The 17,468-nt window shown below is 49.5% G+C and overlaps 1 protein-coding gene across 50 annotated transcripts in view; it reads right to left on the minus strand.

The window, feature by feature from the left end:
* Positions 1 to 17,468, minus strand: part of MAP4K4 (mitogen-activated protein kinase kinase kinase kinase 4) — a 166,218-nt gene that overhangs the window by 21,433 nt on the left and 127,317 nt on the right. For 3 of the 50 annotated variants that reach the window (XM_047781354.1, XM_047781351.1, XM_047781405.1), the window contains exons 13-24: positions 15,658 to 15,819; positions 14,257 to 14,343; positions 13,280 to 13,489; positions 12,250 to 12,411; positions 9,718 to 9,951; positions 8,700 to 8,806; positions 6,920 to 7,071; positions 5,976 to 6,073; positions 5,427 to 5,435; positions 3,851 to 4,026; positions 2,935 to 3,055; positions 1,816 to 2,007 (exon numbers count right to left, since the gene is read on the minus strand). In XM_047781354.1, the coding sequence (XP_047637310.1) occupies positions 1,816 to 2,007; positions 2,935 to 3,055; positions 3,851 to 4,026; positions 5,427 to 5,435; positions 5,976 to 6,073; positions 6,920 to 7,071; positions 8,700 to 8,806; positions 9,718 to 9,951; positions 12,250 to 12,411; positions 13,280 to 13,489; positions 14,257 to 14,343; positions 15,658 to 15,819 (1,710 nt within the window). The remainder of the gene's footprint in view (positions 1 to 1,815; positions 2,008 to 2,934; positions 3,056 to 3,850; positions 4,027 to 5,426; positions 5,436 to 5,975; positions 6,074 to 6,919; positions 7,072 to 8,699; positions 8,807 to 9,717; positions 9,952 to 12,249; positions 12,412 to 13,279; positions 13,490 to 14,256; positions 14,344 to 15,657; positions 15,820 to 17,468) is intronic. The other 47 variants (XM_047781355.1, XM_047781352.1, XM_047781362.1 and 44 more) reach the window with 39 other exon arrangements.

Consider the following 17,468-nt stretch of genomic DNA (forward strand, 5'->3'; position numbering starts at 1 on the left):
CCCAAATAGGCCCTTTAACCAGAGCCACGGAGAGGACAAGACCTCTTTCCTAAAACATCGCTCCTCTGAGATGGAACGTGCCAGCTACCAACAAAATCTACGCTTCACACTCCACAGGCTTTTAATAAATCACTTTAATGAAAACTCTTAAAGGAGGTTTGAAACATCTTGCTCTCAATTCATCAATTTCTGAATTTACTCTCCTGCCCAGAAAAAAAGTTCAATTAATCTATGTTGGAATCCTGGCAAATCTTAATTTTACACTGTTTATTTCGAAGGGAGCCTCTTGCCAGAAAGCTACAGAAGCTTTGGCCATCATTATTTTAGGTGCATCCACATTAAATCCTTATCAAATAGGAGCTCATTAGTGAAAAAAGCTGCAAATGAAGAAGGTGGAAAATCCTTTTGCTCTTGTAGGAACAGGAGCATTTGGGTTAATAATGTAACTTAAGACAAAAAGAGAAAAAAAGCGAAACAAATTGTTAAGTGGAAATGTAATGACAATTAAAAACAAAACAAACAGAAAAAAAAAAAAACTTGCCAGTTTAGTGAGTTAATAAGGGTTATTGTAAAAACCGTACGTTAGCACAAAACAGAGCCAAGTTTCAGTAGAAAGAGGAATGTAAGTGCAGGCGGGTTATAGGTCTGACCAAGTGCTTTTATCCTGTCCCGTTTCACTCCCAGGGCAGCTAAAGTCACGGGTCCTACAGCCCACCCCTCCCACCAGCACAGGTGCCAGGTGGCAGGCACCCCGCCTGGGGCCCCCATCTGTGGCCCATCCAGTCCATGGCAGCCGATCTGATGCTGAGTCTGAGATGACTGACCCTGCCCCTCAAGACGGGAGGACTATTCTGATTCTTTCCAACAAGGGAACCAGAACAGGAGCAGGTGGGCAGGCCAGCAGTTCAACGCTTTTAAGGCTGGCTCAAGCTACGTGTCACCGGCAACCTCCTTTTAGACAAATGCATTTAAGCCAAACCTCCCATGAAATCCATCATCTGTTTCATTAAGGACAGGGTGCTCACAGTGGCCTCTCACTATACTTGGGGCATAACCCTGTTCCAAAGAGCAAGAATCACCCAACCAGCACCCAGACTGAACACAAATATGCCTCTGGAGAACACACCGGACTTCCCGTTCAGAATTTGACAATGAAAGCTCAGACCTCTGACCTTCCTGCGCAACATCCTCATTTTCGAGTTCCCCCCCACAAAGCATGTGGCCTCTTAAACTCTGAGTGACTGTGGATTTCAAGGAGAGAAATCCTTTTAACAGGACTTCCAAAAAATAAATGAGAGTAACCAACCAACAACATCCCCCCACCCCCACCCCAAACAAAACCCAAAAGGTCCAGCCCTCCTTGAAGGAGGTTCCTGTACAGAGCAACGCGTCTGTCCAGAGAAGCCCACATCTGCTTAACCCAATTTTTCTGAATTTTATTTACTGGATAAAAAGAATGAAAAAGGCAAGAGTCCACAAACGACTACCAGAATTTTCATGCCAAATACATAATGGATCAAAAACACAGCAATCGATTTATTTAGACTTTTTGAAAAATAAACTGAATAAGGAAAGCCATGCAACTACACTTATCTAGAGAAAAGTAAACAGGGAACTGGCAAGTCTGTAGGGAAACTGATCTAGGTTAAGGGGTTTGTATGCAGATCTGAACCATGTTACTGGGGGTGGGGAGGAGGGGAGATGACAGAAGGAGACGGGTGGGGGGGTGGGGGCGTGGGAGGGGCGCTGCCAACTAGCTCCTGGGCAGTGCTGATCTAACCCTGGGAGAGCAGCCAGCTGTGGTGCGAGACATACCTCATTAGTAGTGAGCTTGTCCTGGGGTGTCTGTGGGGACATGGTGGGTGTCGGCTGGCTGGAGGATGGGGAGGAGGAGGTGGAGGAAGTGGAGGAGGAATGGCTTTGCTGTAAGAGATCTGGCAAGAGGTGAATGCGACCGGCAAAGCCATTGCTCTCATGATGGCTGGCGCGCTTTTGGTCAACTGCACTCTGCAGAGAAAACAGGCACACTGGTCTCGCTCGAGCGCTGCTGACATTGCCTTCAGCCCTATGATACCTGAATGCTCACGGTGAACCTCTCAAACTCTGTTCTGCCATTGGGAAAGACTGGAGGAATTTAGCCTGAGGGGCTCACACTTCCTCCCCAAAGGCCTGAGCTGAGCAGGGAGAACTCATGGCACCTCCTGTGGGGTCACAGTGGGTGTTTAATATGGTTGATTTGCCACGGTGGCTGCTGTTACCAAAACCCCTGGCTCTTTCTTTTCCCCTTTTCTTTCTAAATCATCCTGTCTAAAGCTCTAGAAAGTATCCTATCACTTCTTTGAATCGTGGTCTTTTCTGGACCAGGCCCTTCCGGCTCTCTGGCCTGCCCTGCAGAGCCCCAGACACACTCAGGGAAAGTAAGAAGTACTAGACAGGAGCCCTGCTCTACTTAACCGAGAAGCCATCACCTTCCTGGCATCTGAGCTAGGAGATGGACAGACAGGCATCAAACTGCTGGCCCAAGTGGAGCACATCCGCGGGGCACCCAAGGGAGGAGACTAAGGGAAGAGGTCCCCCCTTTCGGCTCCAGGAGGCCCATCCGCTCCCTGGTGGCCCCCGCCTGCCTCACTCACAGAGCTGAGCTCTGTGCAGACTGGGGTGGCCTCCTGAGGCAGCTCCGTGTTCAGACACAGCCTGGGGCTCAGCGTGGGGCTAGGGTGGGGCCACGGGACATGCAGAGGAGCAGGGCGGGTGGGCTCTGCCAGCGCCCTGGGGCATGCAGCTCACGCCTGCCTCCCTCGCCCCACTCCTGCCCTGGGTCTTGTTAACGTGAAAACAGGTGATGATGTAGAAACAGCATGAGTGAGTGAATGAGCCAGTGGGTTAATGACCACAGGAGAAGTTCGGCCTCTGACAGGGAGAGGACGCAGGTACCTGGCGCACGATCAGCGTGCCCTCCTTGGACGGGGTCACGGCCGGTTCACTTTCCACATCGTCGTGGACGATCATGGTCTTCACGGACTCCGTTTCCCCGTTGCTCAAATTCAGAGATGACCTGTTGGGACAAAAATCCAGACATGAAGGCCACAACCTGCCAGCCAAAGAGGCGCTACTCAGATTTTTCACCTTCTCAAGTCTTAAGATGAGAAGGTACAAAGGTACAGAGTTTTCCTCAAGGAAGAAGAACTGAAATTTCCCTTTTATCATAACTTTGGAAGGATGGAACACACAGGTACTGGTGAGAGGCAGTGACACACACACACACAGACACACACACAAGTACTGGTGAGAGGCACTGACACACACACAGGTACTGGTTGAGAGGCACTGACACATGCACACAAACACACACAGACGTACTAGTGAGAGGCACCGAACACATTCACACATATACAAACACACGGGTACTGGTGAGAGGCACTGAACACACACACACGGGTATTAGTGAGAGGCACTGACACGGGCACATCAGTACTAGTGAGAGATACTGACACACACGCAAACACAGAGGTACTGATGAGAGGCAGTGACACACACACGCAAGGCAGTGACACACATACGCGTCCATCCACAAACACATGAGAACTGGCGAGGCACTGACACACGTGTACACACACACAGGTACTGGTAAGAGGCACTGATACACACACATACACACGCAAACATGCAAAAACTGGCGAGAGGCACCGCCATGCACATGCACACACACACAGGAGTGGGGAACAGACAGGCCATCTGTTGCCAACTCCATGACAAAGTTTAGCATCATAGGACAGGTTTAGAAAAAAACGGGTCCCCACTGCAAAGAAGGCTCAGGGAGACTCATCCTCCCTAACACAGTGGGACTGACGCGGCTCTGGTGTCCTCGGGTCCAGAGGTGGGCTCCTCGGCCCCCTCCTGCTCCACATCATCGTCCTCCTCGTCCGTCGTTCCCGACTCCTCGCTGGAGGAGGAGTAGTCCGTCACCTTGTGTGGTGGCCGCACATCCTCCACTGCCCGGAGCTCTTTGGCCAGTGCTGTCAGGTCCTGGAGCGGGGACAGAGGACCAGATCAGGGGAGGGCAACAGCACAAGGACTTAACAACTGTACTGCCAGGCTGCCAGAGCGCCTCCTAGGGGCATTTTTGGCATCGGAGGAAGGATAGCACTGCAAGCTTTGGAGAGGAAAGACTGAAAAATCAAAAAGATAAAAAAAAAAAGAATTTTTTTAAGAAGTCAAAGATGGTGTACATCATGCAAACCTCACAGCCACAAAAAACAATAGCCTTGTATGAGAAGCTGAGAACATTTTTTTCCCAAGTACACGATAAAAGTCTAGATCATCGAATGTGTGCAGAAACATCTTGTTTGTTATCAAGATAACCTGCCCCCATAACAAAGCCTTCCTGCAGGGAGATTTTCCAAAAAGCAAGGTTCTACTTCAAGAGGGGTGACTTAAAATATTTATCTGGGGAGTTCCCACTGTGGCTCAGCAGATTAAGAACGTGACACTGTCCGTGTGGATACGGGTTTGATCCCTGGCCTCGCTCAGTGGGTTGAGGTCCCAGTGTCGCTGCGGCCGTGGCGCAGGCCAGAGCTGCAGCTCCAATTCAACCTGGAACCCGAGAATGTCCACATGCCACAGGTGCAGCCATAAAAAGAAAAACAAAGTATTCACCTGATGAGGTTTCTGTTTTAAACTCCAACTTTTATTTTTAAATTTTTCAAAAGAGTGAGCTCAACACACGGCTCACGCCTTGACTCACCAAGTGTCACGACTCGCCACATTCGTGAACAAAGCTTCCGACGTGAGACCTGAGAAAGGTCCCGGTGCATGCGGCTGGGGCTGCAGCCACTGGCAGTGGATGCCCACATTGAGGGAGTGGGAGGGGAGTCCAGAGTAAAAATGATTTTATTCAGAAGGGCTTCAGTCTCTGTACTCTTTTAAGGAGCTGGTTAAAGACTCTGTCAATTATCCTAATATAACTTTCAAGCTTGATTATTATCTTCATTTACACTTTCATATACAAGTCCCAAGGATATTTCTTTCCAATAAAAATGTTTATTTAAAAAGTAATGACTCTGTGGCCATTCTTCCTTCTCCTTCTGGCAGCTCCACAGGGTTTCTTCTTTTCTTTGAGCCTGCACCTCTGAGCTAAGTGAGCAAGTACTGGCCTTGAGTCGTGCCAACCATTTCATGACTATAACTGTGTCCTTTGCAAGTTACTTTAAAAAGTTGTATTGAATAATAATAAAGCATGCATGCATGCATGCAAAAAAAAAAGAATGCATGCAGCAAATTTGGGGTGTTAAAAAAGATGAAGCAAAAGTTTAGTGTTTCTATTAATTCTAAAAAGAACACAAAGGCAAGGTGAGAAAGGAAGAGGAATGCCAACTAAAGGGCAGCCAGCATGCTGCTCTGACACGGAACTGCAGAGGCGAGCTTACCACTTCGCCCTGGAGTCAGCGGTGGTCCAGGGAGCCAGAGAAGCCAGCGAGGATGAGGACACGGCGCAGGAAGCATGGAGGAAGGGCGGGGGGAGCAGAGAAATCAATGCAGGCGGGAAACAAAACTCCAGCAGGCCCAGAACCCCGAGGTGCGCAGTGACAGGTCAGCTACGCGACAAGGACTAAGGACAAGTTCAAGAAACAGGCGCCACTGCCGCGCTCACCAAAGGACAGAATAAAGCTCCATGAGCCGAAGCAGGTGATGCATTTACTCTAAAAGTGGGTACTTTAGAAGCCCAACTCATAGGAACCCACGTAACGGTGGATGCTAAGCAAAGAGAAAGATGGATTTTCTTTCGTTTGTGCTTTCAGATCATTAAAGGGTGGTCGGGTGGGGACGGGAGAGTTTAAGGTTTCCAGTTTATGCCCTTATCAGCCCTCTGATCTGCAGGGCCCTCAGAGGCCCTCGGGCCTTGCAGCTACACGGCTTTAACAGCAAGGCCTCACTCAAGGTGGAAATAAGCAAAACTGACTTTGTGCAATTCTTACAGCAGGCTTGAGAGGTCTCAAAACTTCTTTTTTATCTTCAGGCTTTTTCGCTGCATTTTCCAGGCGCTGAGATGGAGAGCCTTCAGACTTGGATGATGCTGTCAAGTTTGGAGACAAGAATGGCAGACACGTAAACCTCTGACCATGGCCCCGAAGCCGCCCAGCCCACTTGGCCCGCCCTCTCCCCACCCATCAGCCCCTCACAGCAAGGTCTCCACTCTCGGGCCTGAACCCTGGGGCTTCTGACTCCTTACACAGAACCCGCCACCATCCCACAGCACGGTACTGCTCACGGTACCTTGCTGGGCCATGTCAGTGACAGAGGAGATGAAACTGTCTCTAATCTACTATGACGAGTAGGTTAAAACAATGACTATTAAGGACAATCCTGATGGAGTTTATACTGAAAAAGAGTGGGTTCAAAGCTCAGCGTGGACACTGAACCAATCACCTTGGACGAGTGGCCCAATCTCAATGAAGTGCAGTTACTGAATCTGTAAAAGGGACACAATGTACACTTCTCTCTCCTGGGGTTATTATAAGGATTAAATGCGAGAACGCATGAGACGTGCTCGGGTGCTCTCCAAGCTTAACTCTCTATTATGAAAATTATGGTGACGTGCAGGGTCATTAGCAAGCCCACACTGGGTTTGTTATATATGCAGCTATGCAAAACCACAGGGCTTCTCCTCGATTGAAAAGGATTTCCAAAGTACGGTCAACCCTTGAACAACACAAGTGTGACTTCACAAGGTCCACGTTTGCACAGGTATTTTTTTAACTGTAAGTAACTAGCCCTACAGGGTCCACAGGTGGTGGGACCCACGGGTGCAGAGGAAAGAGGCTGACAACACAGGAGGATTTCCAGCTGCCGGGGGAGGGGCCCTAACCCACACTGCTCAAGGGGCCAGGTGGCAGGGAGGGGGAGCAAGAAAGGCCCCTACATCTCACTCTGAAGCGCTCCCCGGAGCCGCTCTGAGACCCAGGGTGGGACCCAGGCTGGGATCCTGAGTTGCTGGACCCCGAGGAGCTGCCACTGCCAGGCCTGGGCACCAGCTTCTCCACTCTCTCCCACAGCAGCCGGGGCTCGATACTGCTGTCAGGGAAGAAGAGGAGAGAACAGCTAAGGCACCGCCCAAGGTGAAGGGTCAAGTGAGGCAGACTTGTGCACGATGTCCTCACATGGAGGAAGGGTGGGAACACCGGCCACCAGCAGCGTGTGTCACCGAACCCACCAGAACTTACAGCCACATTGTCTACCCATCTTATCTCAGGTATCTAAACAAGCCAAAAGAGCTGAAAGACATCCCACCCTGAGAGGAAATGCTACTGTTCGATCTAAAGTGTCACTATTTCTGTCACAGCTACAAACTCAGTTTCTTTTTTTTTTTTTGTCTTTGCACCTGAGGCATATGGAGGTTCCCAGGCTAGGGGTCAAATCGGAGCTGCAGCAGCCGGCCTATGCCACAGCCACAGCAATGTAGGATCTGAGCCGTGTCTGCGACCTACACCACAACTCACGGCAACGCCAGATCCTTAACCCACTGAGCAAGGCCAAGGATCGAACCCGCATCCTCATGGATGCTAGTCGGGTTTGTTAACCACTGAGCCATGACAGGAACTCCCAAACTCAGTTTCTTATTATAAAAAATCCCACTTGGGTAATTGCACAACCCTGATCATCCCCAACACCTGTCACCGCTGCTCTCGAGAACTGACACCATGCGACATCCTGCTTCCTTCCCCACAAGCTGGGCTGGAAATGTGACAGAGCCATGGACACACCACAGCTGTCCTCCGTGGTGGAGGACATGAGTTCTCCAGGTAAGAATTAGGCAAGAACTGACTCAGGTGCATGAGAACACATGGCCTACCCTGGAGAACTCAAGGTCCACCCTAGAGAACCATGGCCCACCCAGCAGAACCCAAAATCCAGCCTGGAGAAGCCACGGCCCAGCCTGGCCACATACAGACTCGGAAGGCTCTCTCTTGGCAGCTGCTGGCCACCACCCGTTCCACTACCTCAGTTACATGAGAGACCCTGTAAAGAAGGCTACCTTCAGAGGCTCAGTGGCAATCAGGGAACACAACATTCAACTGGACCAATTCTTCCTCTGAAACAGATTGGTCAGTGACTGGTCAGTGGAGCTTAACTGAGATGGTGGCCTTCTATGGCTGAGCTGGCTAATTCAGTCACCACAAGGTGACTGTGGTTCCTGAACACCTGGAATGTGGCTGGTGCAGCTCAGGCAGTTAATTTTATTTAATTTGAATTCAGTGAACCTCAAATCAAAGTGGCCTCGTGTGGCTAAGAGCTACTGAAGAATAGAACAGCTCTATGTGGTTAATTCACGAGTTAATGCAGAATGTAAGTCAACCACTGGCTTTTCTTTCATGGCCTGCGTGTGACATCTGTACCACTCCCAAGGCCACCAACACCCTTTGGAGAACCAGCGCTGGATTACAGTTCCCCCTGGACTCCTGTGTGCCTCCCACCTACCCGCCTGACAGGGAGTTTTCACTTTAGAACTGCCACCATCACAATCGGATCTACTCTTCTCTTTTCACCACGGATCAGTCTGTGTTATGCATATCAATGGATTTGATGGTATTTTCTTTTAGAAACTGATTGTGTCTTTGCCCCAGAACCTCCATGTCTCTGAGCACTTTTCTGCAAGCAGACAGTGTAAGACCATAGGAGTCGGTGCAGCGAACTCCTCTTACCTGGTGGAGTTCCTCTGACCTGCTTGGCTATTCTGCTGCCCACCGCCCTGCAGTGGGGAGTCCCGACGGGACAGGACAGGGGACCGGGACGTTGTTCTCACTGGAACCTTGGGGTACAAAATATAGCAGTTACATTGCTGCAAACTCTAGGGGGAGGAGAACAAAGCCTTTCCCACCAAAACATACCCCCCAAGAGGGCCTAAGTACCTTAGCCTTACCCTCACCTGGCCAGCCCCATCCCTCTCTGCCCTCCACTGACACGCCAGAGAGAGAAAATGTAGTCAAAGGCATCGGGACAACCTTTCTGTGCTTCTGTAACATTTAATGAGGGTGGCACTGAAGCTTGGTAGCGGGGGACATACAAGGCATTTTGCTGAGATAATGTGAAAACCAGGAAAATAAGCTCAAAGAAACCAAACAATGGGCTACAAATGGATCAGCAGGAAACAAAGACTGTAGGAAGCAAGAAAATATTCAGAGGAAGCAAATTCCAAGTGGAGGAAAAAATAAATCAAAATGTGCCTTTGTGTTTCATTTCAGCCTTAGTTACCAAACCAAAAATAAAAACAAAATTTAAAAAACCCAAATAAAACCCCAAATCGCTCAATTTAAAAAAAAAAAAAAATCACTTTCTTTGAAACACTTATGTTGATTTTTCTCCCTTACAGGACCCTTCCTGAAAATTTTGGTATCAGTTAACGTGCAAAGTAATTTGTAGCCTCTGTATAAACTTAACAAGGGAGCTGCTAAAACATACTCTATCTGTTCTAGAAGCATACTCTTCAATTATTTTGTTACCAGTTCTTAAGCAGTGAGTTAGCAGCAGTGAAAAGCTAATTGGCCAACGGCTGCACGGGACTGTCTCACTAGGGCATTTTCTCCCACCACTGCAAAAAGTTCATTAGAAAGTTATTGCCCCATAATCCTGGTGATGCCACCACACCCTTAATTGAAATAAATATATATTTTTTTAAATAAGAAAAAAGCAAAAGCACACGCCTGCCCTTCCGCTCCTTACCCTTGGAGGCACCTCGTCACTGTCTGATCTAGACCAAGCCTTTTGGGTGGGGTCAGGTACCTCCGACTTAGGGTCAGAGCTCTGACTCGGCACCTCACTGCGGGAAGGTGGACATGGGTCCTGAGAGCGAAGATGATGGTGTGCAAATTTGGGAGGAGAAGGGTCACTGAAGGAATGGGATCGCGAGACAGGGGAAACACTGTTCTTGAGAGATGCCAGGTGGGACCACTGTACCTTACGAGAAAACAAAACACAAGACATTCAATGCGTTCTGCAGAAACCACGTTTCTGGTCAACACCAAATCCAAAGCAGGCACCGGGCAACGCACACGGGGCGGCACAGTACTAGTCAGCCAAGCGGTGAAACAGTTATGCTGTAAGTGGAGAGGGGGTCTGGGGAACGCAATGCGCGGAGGAGGACAAATGGACATTCGTAAGGAAAACTCTGTGTCCAAACACACGGCACAGAGAGCAGTCAAGGTGAAAAGCGCGTGTCTGAGGCCGTGTGCGGAGCAGCCTGGGCAGGCAGAGGGGAGGAGACCGCAGGCCGGACATTGCCACGCAGGCAGACCTCTCTCCCCAGCCTCACAGGGTCCGGTGGGGCAAGACTTCAGCCCAAGTAACGAGAGAGCAACACATTTACGGTGCAAAGACCAAGCCCTCATGTCTGGACAGATAAGAGTGTAACTTAAAAACAGCCAACTTTTCAAATGCACCAATCATTTTCCTTCTTTCTTCTTCCAAGTCTTAAAACACTCCAATTCTAGATAACAACCCCATATGTCTTTATACTAATTAGGAGGAAAAAAAAAAAAAAACACCAAAAAAAACCCCTCTGATTTCTTTAGAAATAGTTATCACCACGATTCCCTAAAAACTGATGGCTGAGAGGGTATTCTATCCACGTGAAAAATGAAGAAATAGGGCAATTCCTTGTCAGCTGAGTTTATCTGGTCGCTTCTAAATTGGAAACACAATCTCTGAAATAATCTGCATTTTCGCTAAATTATATCTCGTTTTAAAATATTTGTTCAATATTGCATCTTACATAATTACAGCTACATATCTATTACATCATCGCACTTAAGGAAAACTGGAAATACCAAATCAGGATTGCCTCAACCTGGCCAAATGTAATATTCAAAATTAGGTCCAGGTCTACAACTGCTAGGGGAGTGTCCCAGAATTCCAGTTATTGGATAATCTCAGACTTCTAAGATGTTTAAGATTTTTCGGGGGGGGGGAGCATATAACAAGTGATTATCTGTAACTGTAATAAAAAAGGGGTCTTAAAACGAAGTCCTACATGAAAAAGTTTTCCCCAAAGAATGTTTTCCTAAGTGCAGGTTTCAGGCAAAAGCAACCTGAGATGGAAAAAGGAAACTGTTTCCAGGCCCTACATTAATTAATCATTAGTATAAAGGGCAGTCCACAGAATTCAGGAACTTCTCTTTTCAAACTGTTAGAGGCAAGTTCAGGTTTCATGAAACTCATCCTGCCAGGCCCTCCCCTCCCATCCCCCCTCTCCTGCGAGTGTCCCTCTTGACTCCTCAGTCTCTGGAGCCGCCAATGCTTGGGGGGCAGCAATTCCATGAATCAAGACAGTGCTGGGCTCATGTCAATACCTGCCTCCCAACACCTGCCCACCAAGTGCAGCACTGGTTCTTCTTTTATTGCAACACTGCTTTGCACAAGGATATTCTGTTGTCAAGTGTATTCAGATCCTCATCTGGGTTGGTTTTCCAGAGCCCCAGTGCCTACTTCTCCCAAGAAATAGCAACTTCCATCCCCCAGCACATGCCAACATCAGTGATGGATAAACTTGGGCTCAAGAACTTGTCCCCAGTACTCTAGACCACACAGCTGCAGGGAGCAAAATGCCTGGAGGTCAGTTATCTTCGGGGAGCATGGGAACCAGTGAAGGGTCTCTGCCATCTGCTTGCTTCCAGGCGAGGCTGAGCGCCTAGCCAATGTAATGCCTTTACCCTGACCTCTTTCAGGGGAAGCCACACCCCACCACTGGATCGGCACCTCTGCCTGGGTCTGGACCTCTTGAGAATGTGATAAAAAGCTCTTTTCCCAGAACAATAGGTATGTCTGAACAGACTAAAAAATTCTATGTGGAATTGCAGGGCTGTCCACTGGGGATCCCAGGTTACGAAAAGATACAGACTCTCACTCTATGTATTTAAGACACTAACTTTGAGAAAACTGAACTGAAAAGTCTTTGTTATTTGAGTAAAGAGGCACCTGTTTATGAGCATCTGAGTTAGTGAAGGCAAGAAAGTTAGACTAAAAAAAATTACTGAACCCAGATATTCTTAGTAAGTACAAGGACAATCTTTAAAAAGAAAATCCCGTTTTTTCCTATCAACCGAGGCAGCCATGCCCTAAATCTTTAGTCTAAACTCACTTCGGCTCCTCTCTTCTCTTTCTAAACCTGAGGACAAACCAAAGTGAGCATGTCAAGCAGGCTGGCGGCTCAGAGCCTCTGCGGGCGTCTCCTCAACCCCCAGCAAACGGCTGTTCTACCTGTGGCTCGGCGGGCCTCTGCAAGGCGGGGTGCACAGCCTCGGAGTTGCCGTTGGAAAAAGACTCTGATCTGGAAGGCACTGGTGGCTCCAATACTCTGCCTGTCTGCTTAGACTGGGCTTCGGGGGAGCTGTGGTTAGTTTTCCTAAATCTATCTTCCACCTGCATCAGAGAATTAGAGACATGACTCAGGGTTAGTAGGGGAAAAGCACAGCTGCCGAGAGAGCCTCAAAGTGGAAGGACTCTAAAGAGATACACTTCTGTCCTCAACACCAAGATAAGAGAGGAGGCAAGGAGCCCTGGACGAGGATCTGATTCAGAACAAAGAAACCCTCAGGAAGACAAAAAGTAAGAGAAGCAGCCTTGAAAATCTCCCTTTGGCAAGAACTCTAGGATCTCAGGTGATGATAAACTAGAGGAAAAAATTACTTTGTTGCAGACCACTAAACCAACTGATTAAAAGAGTGTCCTGGAGAATCTGAAACACATTCGTTACACCAAAAATAAAGGAACTGCAGAGGCAGCAGGGCACCAGCTCCTAGAATGGGCCCTGGGAGGGCGAGCACAGCTGGAGGGCGCCACCTACAGGCCAGGCTCTGCACATTCTGCACACCTCCCAGCCCCACCTTCCCAGGGCCCCTGCAGGGTGGGTTGCCTGCATTGCCACATCCAGACCCACGGGCTCTGGGTCGCCCAAATGCCCCGATTCAGTAACAAGCCCTGATCATCGAAAAGTCAGTAAACAGGGCCACAGGCAGGCTTCATCCTCACGGCAAACAGATGGCCAAGCCACCTTTCCCCTTGTCGACTGTTCAGAGAGCCATCCCATTGTACTTCTAGCCCCTTTCTGTTTAGTTCAGTGCTTGCACCACTTGAGATTTGTGAAGGAGGCATTCTGGGCCCCATGGAGAAACACCAACCAGAGCAGGAAGAGATGTGGCCCAGGCTCTGGCCTCTGGGAGCCCCCTCTCCCGGCCCCCAGGTCGACCTCGCCGCAGACAGTGCTGTCCCATCCCCAGGGGAGCCATACCTCCCGGGCCCGCTCGGCAGGCTCGTAGTGGGCCTTGGGCTCAGCAGCATGGAGGCTGGGCTTGCTCCTGTCCTGCGGGGGCTGCGGGGGCTGCGGGGGCGGCCGCCGGTGGTCATGCTGTAGAGACAGGAGATAGGCTTGTTCTTGCTGCAGCTGCCTCTGGAGCCGTTCCGCCTGCCGGTGCTCCTCCACCTCCCGCCAGCGGCACTCCTTGGGGGGAGAGGGGACACTCAGTGCAGGGCACGGGGCCCGCTCGCTGCCTCCAGCTCGGACTCCCAAGAGGGCGCTTTTTGACTCTTGCTTTGTGACAAGCAAAACAGCTGGGATTTGTAATGGCAAAGTACCTGCAGAAAAATCTGACAGCTTGTTGCTAACCATAACACCACTGGATAAGAGTAAGAGAGAACTCAATGAAATGCTGGTTTCAAAAGACACTTGGGGAGTTCCCGTTGTGGCACAATGGAAACAAATCCGACTAGGAACCATGAGGTTGTGGGTTTGATGCCTGGCCTCACTCAGTGGGTTGAGGATCTGGCACTGCTGTGAGCTGTGGTGTAGGTCGCAGACGCGGCTCGGATCTGGCGTGGCGTAGGCTGGCAGTTACAGCTCTGATCGGACCCCTAGCCTGGGAACCTCCATATGCCACAGGTGCGGCCATAGGGAAAAAAAAAAAAAAAAGACACTCAGAGTGTTCCAGGTCAGAATCTACGGCACATGCTCTGACCCTTCAGCCTTAGCCCTTGAGCCTGGTCACTGAATGCCAGGCTCTGCTCAAAACCTTGTCAAAACCTTGTCTCTCTACCAAAGGAGAATGATTGACTTAGTGATGGGAAATGCAGAGATGAGTAACTGCCTGAGCAGTCGCAGCCCAGAGGACCAGAGCCTGCAGCCCTGCAGCGCCACCCCCACAGCCCAGCGGCCAGCACCCTGCCCAGCCCAGGGAACCCCACACAGCCCAGGACCCACACAGGCGTTACCAGTAGCATGGCCTGCTCCTGGAGCAGCTGCTGCTGAAGGAGTTCCAAGTGCCGCTGCTCCTCTTCCAGCTGCCGCCTGATATACTCCTGTCACACAGAAACCACCCAGCCATCAATCCACCAGCAGAATGCACCAGAGCACCTGCCACCCCAGGTAACTCACTCAGGGACCAATGGCTACAAAAGCCTAGTGCAAAGGATTTTCCCAAGAACTCCAAACTATGATCTAGAGTCTAATAAATGATGATATGCAATCCTGTGGGAACCACACAGGTGTTGTAAAGTTCTGGGAGTTCCTGTTGTGGCTTAGCGGAAATGAATCTGACTAGCATCCACAAGGACACAGGTTTGATTCCTGGCCTTGCTTAGTGGGTTAAGGATTTGACATTGCCGTGAGCTGTGGTGTAGGTCTCAGACATGGCTTGGATCTGGTGTTGCTGTGGCTGTGGTGTAGGCCGGTGGCTGTAGCTCTGATTTGACCCCTAGCCCGGGAACTTCCATATGCCGTGGGTGTGGCCCTAAAAGGACAAGTAAAGTTCTTCTGTTAGAACACAGATGTTATATATACAAGTGCAGGGGTTTAAAGGACTTTGCTGTTCCTCTTAGGGATGCTAAGTACAGAGCACTCCAAAGCTCAGCTAGGAAACCAGAGTGTTCTTGTTAATAGCTGTCTGCTGACTAACCACTATTTATACCAAGCACAAAGGGCCAATTTTTAAAACCCCAAACTAAAACCTGCTTAATATTAAATAAAACGAATATGAATTGTGTTTTCTGAGAACAAACAAAAGATACCTAGAACAATTACATTCTGCAAGCTCTGGTCTGGGAAATTCTCACAAATGAACCAGCCCAAAGCCCTTGGTGACTGAGAGGGCTGGGCCTCCAAAGGCGGGGCTGGGAGGGACACGGACATGACATGTTTTCAACAAGAAGAGAATGACACATCTCTCTAACACAGAAAACACATAAGAACATCCAAAATACGTGATGAGGAAAAATCCTCTTTAGTCACTGGATACTTCAAATATTTCTCATGGGAAATGTCTTTACATTTGGTTTCAAATTTCATTGGGAAAAAAAAAAAAAAAGGTTCACTATCATCCAGATATTTGAGGTTTGAAGCACTTAAGCCAAACCTGAGAAGATCCTTCAAGCATCAGACTAGTGGAGACCACTCAGCTGGTTTCGAGAGGTTTCTAAAGTGTCATGATTCATATGTATCTGTTTGTAGAGACAAGAGAGTCCACTTACTGACTTGAATGTTTCCAGCTGCGCTTCTGCACGTTCAAAGCTCTGAAGTCCTGATCCCGGGTGGGCTTTCTGCCCCCAACCCCCCAAGTCTGCAAAGTGACAGAGGTCAGGAGTTGTGGCGGGAACATTCTTTGAGGACAAACTAACCTGTTCCCTTTCAACTCTCCTCTTCTCCTCCTCTGCCCGTCTCCTCTCCTCCTCTTCCTTTCGCCTTCTCTCCAGTTCCTCCAGACGCCGCTTCTCCTCCTGCTCGCGTCGCCGCTGCTCACGTTCTTGCTGCCTTCTGGCTTCACGCTCTCTCCTTTGTTGCTATGCGGGGACAGACACAATCAGCAGACTCCCTAGCCTCGGCTTGCAGGGAGACGCTGACGGGGGGACCTCTCGGCCCCACCTCCACCGGTCCACATGGACCAGCTTCCTCCTAAGCACCAGTCAGAGCTTGGTTCCATTCTGCTCTCAGTCATGCCCCATTCTTCACTGAACCACAGCAACGAAGGACAGGGAACCCTCTATCCTCAAATCCCACTAACAAGGTACCTAGGGCCCTTAAGTCAGAAGAAAAAGACGAGAAATGGATACAGGACAATAGATACAGGGCAAAGAAAAATGAGGCAACAAAAGAAACACATGAGGGCAAGAGGAACTGACACCAACACGAATAAGAGACGCAGTGATCTCACCGTGACTGAGGAAACCACCCCGAGCACGTGCGTGCACGCTAAGGACACAGTGGTCTTCCTTCCACCCCTTCACCCACTGGAGTTCCCCTAACAAACCTAGGAAGCAGGTCCTTCCCGCCTACTTCGAAGAGGAGAAAACAGGCTTGGAAAAATGAAGCGACTGCCTGGTGTCGCCGCCCTCTAAGCCCCCAGGTCTGAGGCCACTCTGCCTGTCACTGCATAGCATACGCCATCCTGCATCTCATTACCAAACTCGCCCAGATCCCAGCCCTTCCACCAGCCCCAGAGTAGAGTGTCATAGAAGTGACACTGGGCCCAAGTCTGGGTGCTGAATATAAAATCAACCAACCCCTCCTCCTGTGAATGTGCAGCATGGGCCCTCAGATCCCAGCTGGGGAAGGGCTCACTCAGTACAGCAACCACTGGCCCCTTGCTGTGACCAAGCACCTGCAATGGGACCAGCACGAGGAAGGAGCGGAGTTTTGAATTTTATTTCACTGAAGTTAAACAGTCTACAGCACAGCTCTAGAGAAAGCACAGCCATCCAATTTCTCAAGACACAGGAAGCCAGCATCACAAACTTTAATGTGACACTGAGATTAACTACTAATAAATGAGAAAGTTTGGGGCAAAGCCACTGGAAATATTAGACCAAAATATTCACAATAGGTATACAAAATAGTTATTTATTATAGTTAAAGTACTCCTCCTGAGCCCCACCCCCACCCCAACCCTACCCAGCATTCATTCTGAAGGCAGATGCTTAAAAATGACTTCCTGAGCAACGGGGAGCCGTGTCTCACACAAGGAACACGGGGTCAGCAGCAGGCCCCTGAGGTGATGGCTACATCACCATCATTCTCTAGAGTCAGCTTCTGGCCCCGTCTCCTCTCTTATTCCATACACTTCAAGTTTGGGGGTGCTCCCCCCACTGTCCACTCTTAGATTTCAATGCAAAACGCTCCCCTGTGGGTGAGGTGGGGTTGTAAGAAGAACAGAGAACCAGAACCATCCTGGTGTTAAGAAGCTACAAGTTTAATGGCTAGGACATCTTCGGTCAGGTCTAACACCTACAACTGCCTCCTATAAAGTTGCCTGTTGCTTGCTAGCGTAATGCCTTCACACTTTTTTATAAGACTTATGCACTGACACTATGCTCTTCTGCCGCCACATGGTCTGCAATCAGGTGGAGGGCTTCTGCCTTCTAAAAGCCAGCAAACCACTTCCCCTGCCTCAGGGCTCCAGGAACAACCTCACACAGAAACTGAGAGCCACCTC

This window comes from Phacochoerus africanus, chromosome 5 (assembly GCF_016906955.1).
Source record: "Phacochoerus africanus isolate WHEZ1 chromosome 5, ROS_Pafr_v1, whole genome shotgun sequence".
In the NCBI taxonomy this organism is placed as follows: domain Eukaryota; kingdom Metazoa; phylum Chordata; class Mammalia; order Artiodactyla; family Suidae; genus Phacochoerus; species Phacochoerus africanus.